The sequence below is a fragment of the Cotesia glomerata genome, unplaced genomic scaffold (assembly GCF_020080835.1).
Source record: "Cotesia glomerata isolate CgM1 unplaced genomic scaffold, MPM_Cglom_v2.3 scaffold_2665, whole genome shotgun sequence".
In the NCBI taxonomy this organism is placed as follows: domain Eukaryota; kingdom Metazoa; phylum Arthropoda; class Insecta; order Hymenoptera; family Braconidae; genus Cotesia; species Cotesia glomerata.
The window spans coordinates 1-1,600 of record NW_025403180.1 but is presented as its reverse complement, the minus strand read 5'-3'; the positions used below and the strand labels follow the sequence as shown (position 1 = coordinate 1,600).

Below are 1,600 nucleotides of genomic sequence, written 5' to 3'. Positions count from 1 at the left end.
CGTGAAAAGAGTTACTGGCCGGATTCTGAGATGAGAAAAATGAAAATAAAACATAGTGTGTACGAAGAGTAGTGTTCCTAATTAGCATGCTGTATTATTATAGTTTGGTTATGTAATTATCTTCCAGCACGGAAAAGAGAGAGAAAGGAAAAATATATCTGATAAATATATATAACTACAAATATAAATATAAATATATCTATGATATATTATTAAAATTTATAGTATTAAGATTTAATAATAATTTCTTGATTACATCATCTATGCAGCTATTTCACTTGTCGTTTCCTTCTCTGGTGTTGTTGGTCATTGTTGGTATTTTTGTCTCTCACTATTCTTCTTCCGTAATTGAGATGTTTTTCGGGTTCACTATTTTTACCAAATCTTCTATTTCCAGGTAGCTCATGACCCTATCTAGTTCATGCCCTTGTAGATGGCGTAAAAACTTGACTTCTTCTAATTCTTCTCTTGCAGTACCAATGATCTTCTTTCTTCGTAATGCCCGTTTCACTTTCTCTCTCAACTCTTCTCTGAAGTTGTTTGTATTTCCTAACCTCTCCTCTAGAATGTTCAGGAATCCCGCGTTCCTGCAGTAGACAATCATCTATTCCTCTGAAGCCCTCCAGATGTCAAACAAGGTTATCGACTGTTTTGTCGTAGGTGTACTTTTCATAATCTCCATTTCGTTCAGTACTTCGCGTTCGTTGTCTTCGAATTTTTTCTCAACACATGCTATTTCTGATTTTAATTTTTCTACTATTTCTTTGCCTCCTGCCCGCCACTTCAAAAGCCAGCATTTGATTAGGTCGCGTACTTGTGTCTGACCGCGGGTTCCGTGGTTCCTTGTATTCCTCGGGATGCTAGAGTCGTAACCCGTTGGCATGTTGGCTACTTCTCTGTGATACCTGCTGAACTGCGGGACGTACCTTCCTTTTTTTGTCTTAGCATTGATGTCTGCTCCATTGATTAGCAATATCCTGGTTATTTCTTCATATCCTCTGTGTGTGGCCATGTGCAGTGCTGTGACGCCTTCCTCTGTGGTACACCGATTCACTTTTGCTCCAAAGGTCAACAAAAATTTTTGCAATATTGAAGAGTGTTGTGTACTCATTGCTCCAGCCATCTCTTATTGCGTGGACGTAGTCTACCCGTTTGTTAAAGACCATCATCAATGGCGTCATTCCTTGGTTATCAGTGTGATTAACTCCAGCCCCCATCCGAAGTAGTTTATCCACTTTTCCCTCTTGTCTTCCTTCTACTGCGTAGATTAATGCTGTCCTTCCATTGTCGTCTTCTAGGTTGATTGTTGAGCCTTCCTCCAGCATGACGTTGAATAAGTCCCATATACATTGCTTTGCGGCTAGGTGGATTGTTGCTTGACCTTCTCTATTTTTTGCTGATTGATCCACCCCTTGTCGGATCATGTGGTATAACATTCTTCTGCTCGTGTCTCTTACCCGTCTTGATCCAAAATCTCTGTCTATTATTAATTCGTGTATTGGCCGGTTACCACAGTCATCATTGTCGGCATCCAGTCGTGCTCCCCGATGTATAAGAAGCCAGGCTTCCTCCACCATTTCTCGGCCTAGGGCTCTACACA

The 1,600-nt window shown here is 40.4% G+C and overlaps 1 protein-coding gene across 1 annotated transcript; it reads right to left on the bottom strand.

Annotated features, from left to right (window-relative positions):
• Positions 1-604: 604 nt before the first annotated feature.
• On the bottom strand, positions 605-1,577 carry LOC123274228 (ankyrin repeat domain-containing protein 50-like). Its single transcript, XM_044741779.1, has 2 exons — positions 1,055-1,577; positions 605-954 (listed from the first exon to the last, which is right to left on the bottom strand). The coding sequence occupies exons 1-2, from the start codon at positions 1,575-1,577 to the stop codon at positions 605-607; spliced, it is 873 nt and encodes a 290-aa protein (XP_044597714.1).
• Between the last annotated feature and the right edge of the window lie 23 nt (positions 1,578-1,600).

Coding starts and splice junctions, on each gene's coding strand:
- LOC123274228 (XM_044741779.1), bottom strand. CDS start 1,577: ATGGTGGAGGAAGCCTGGCTTCTTATACATCGGGGAGCACGACTGGAT. Junction 955..1,054: donor TGTTGACCTTTGGAGCAAAA/GTGAATCGGTGT, acceptor TCAATGGAGCAG/ACATCAATGCTAAGACAAAA.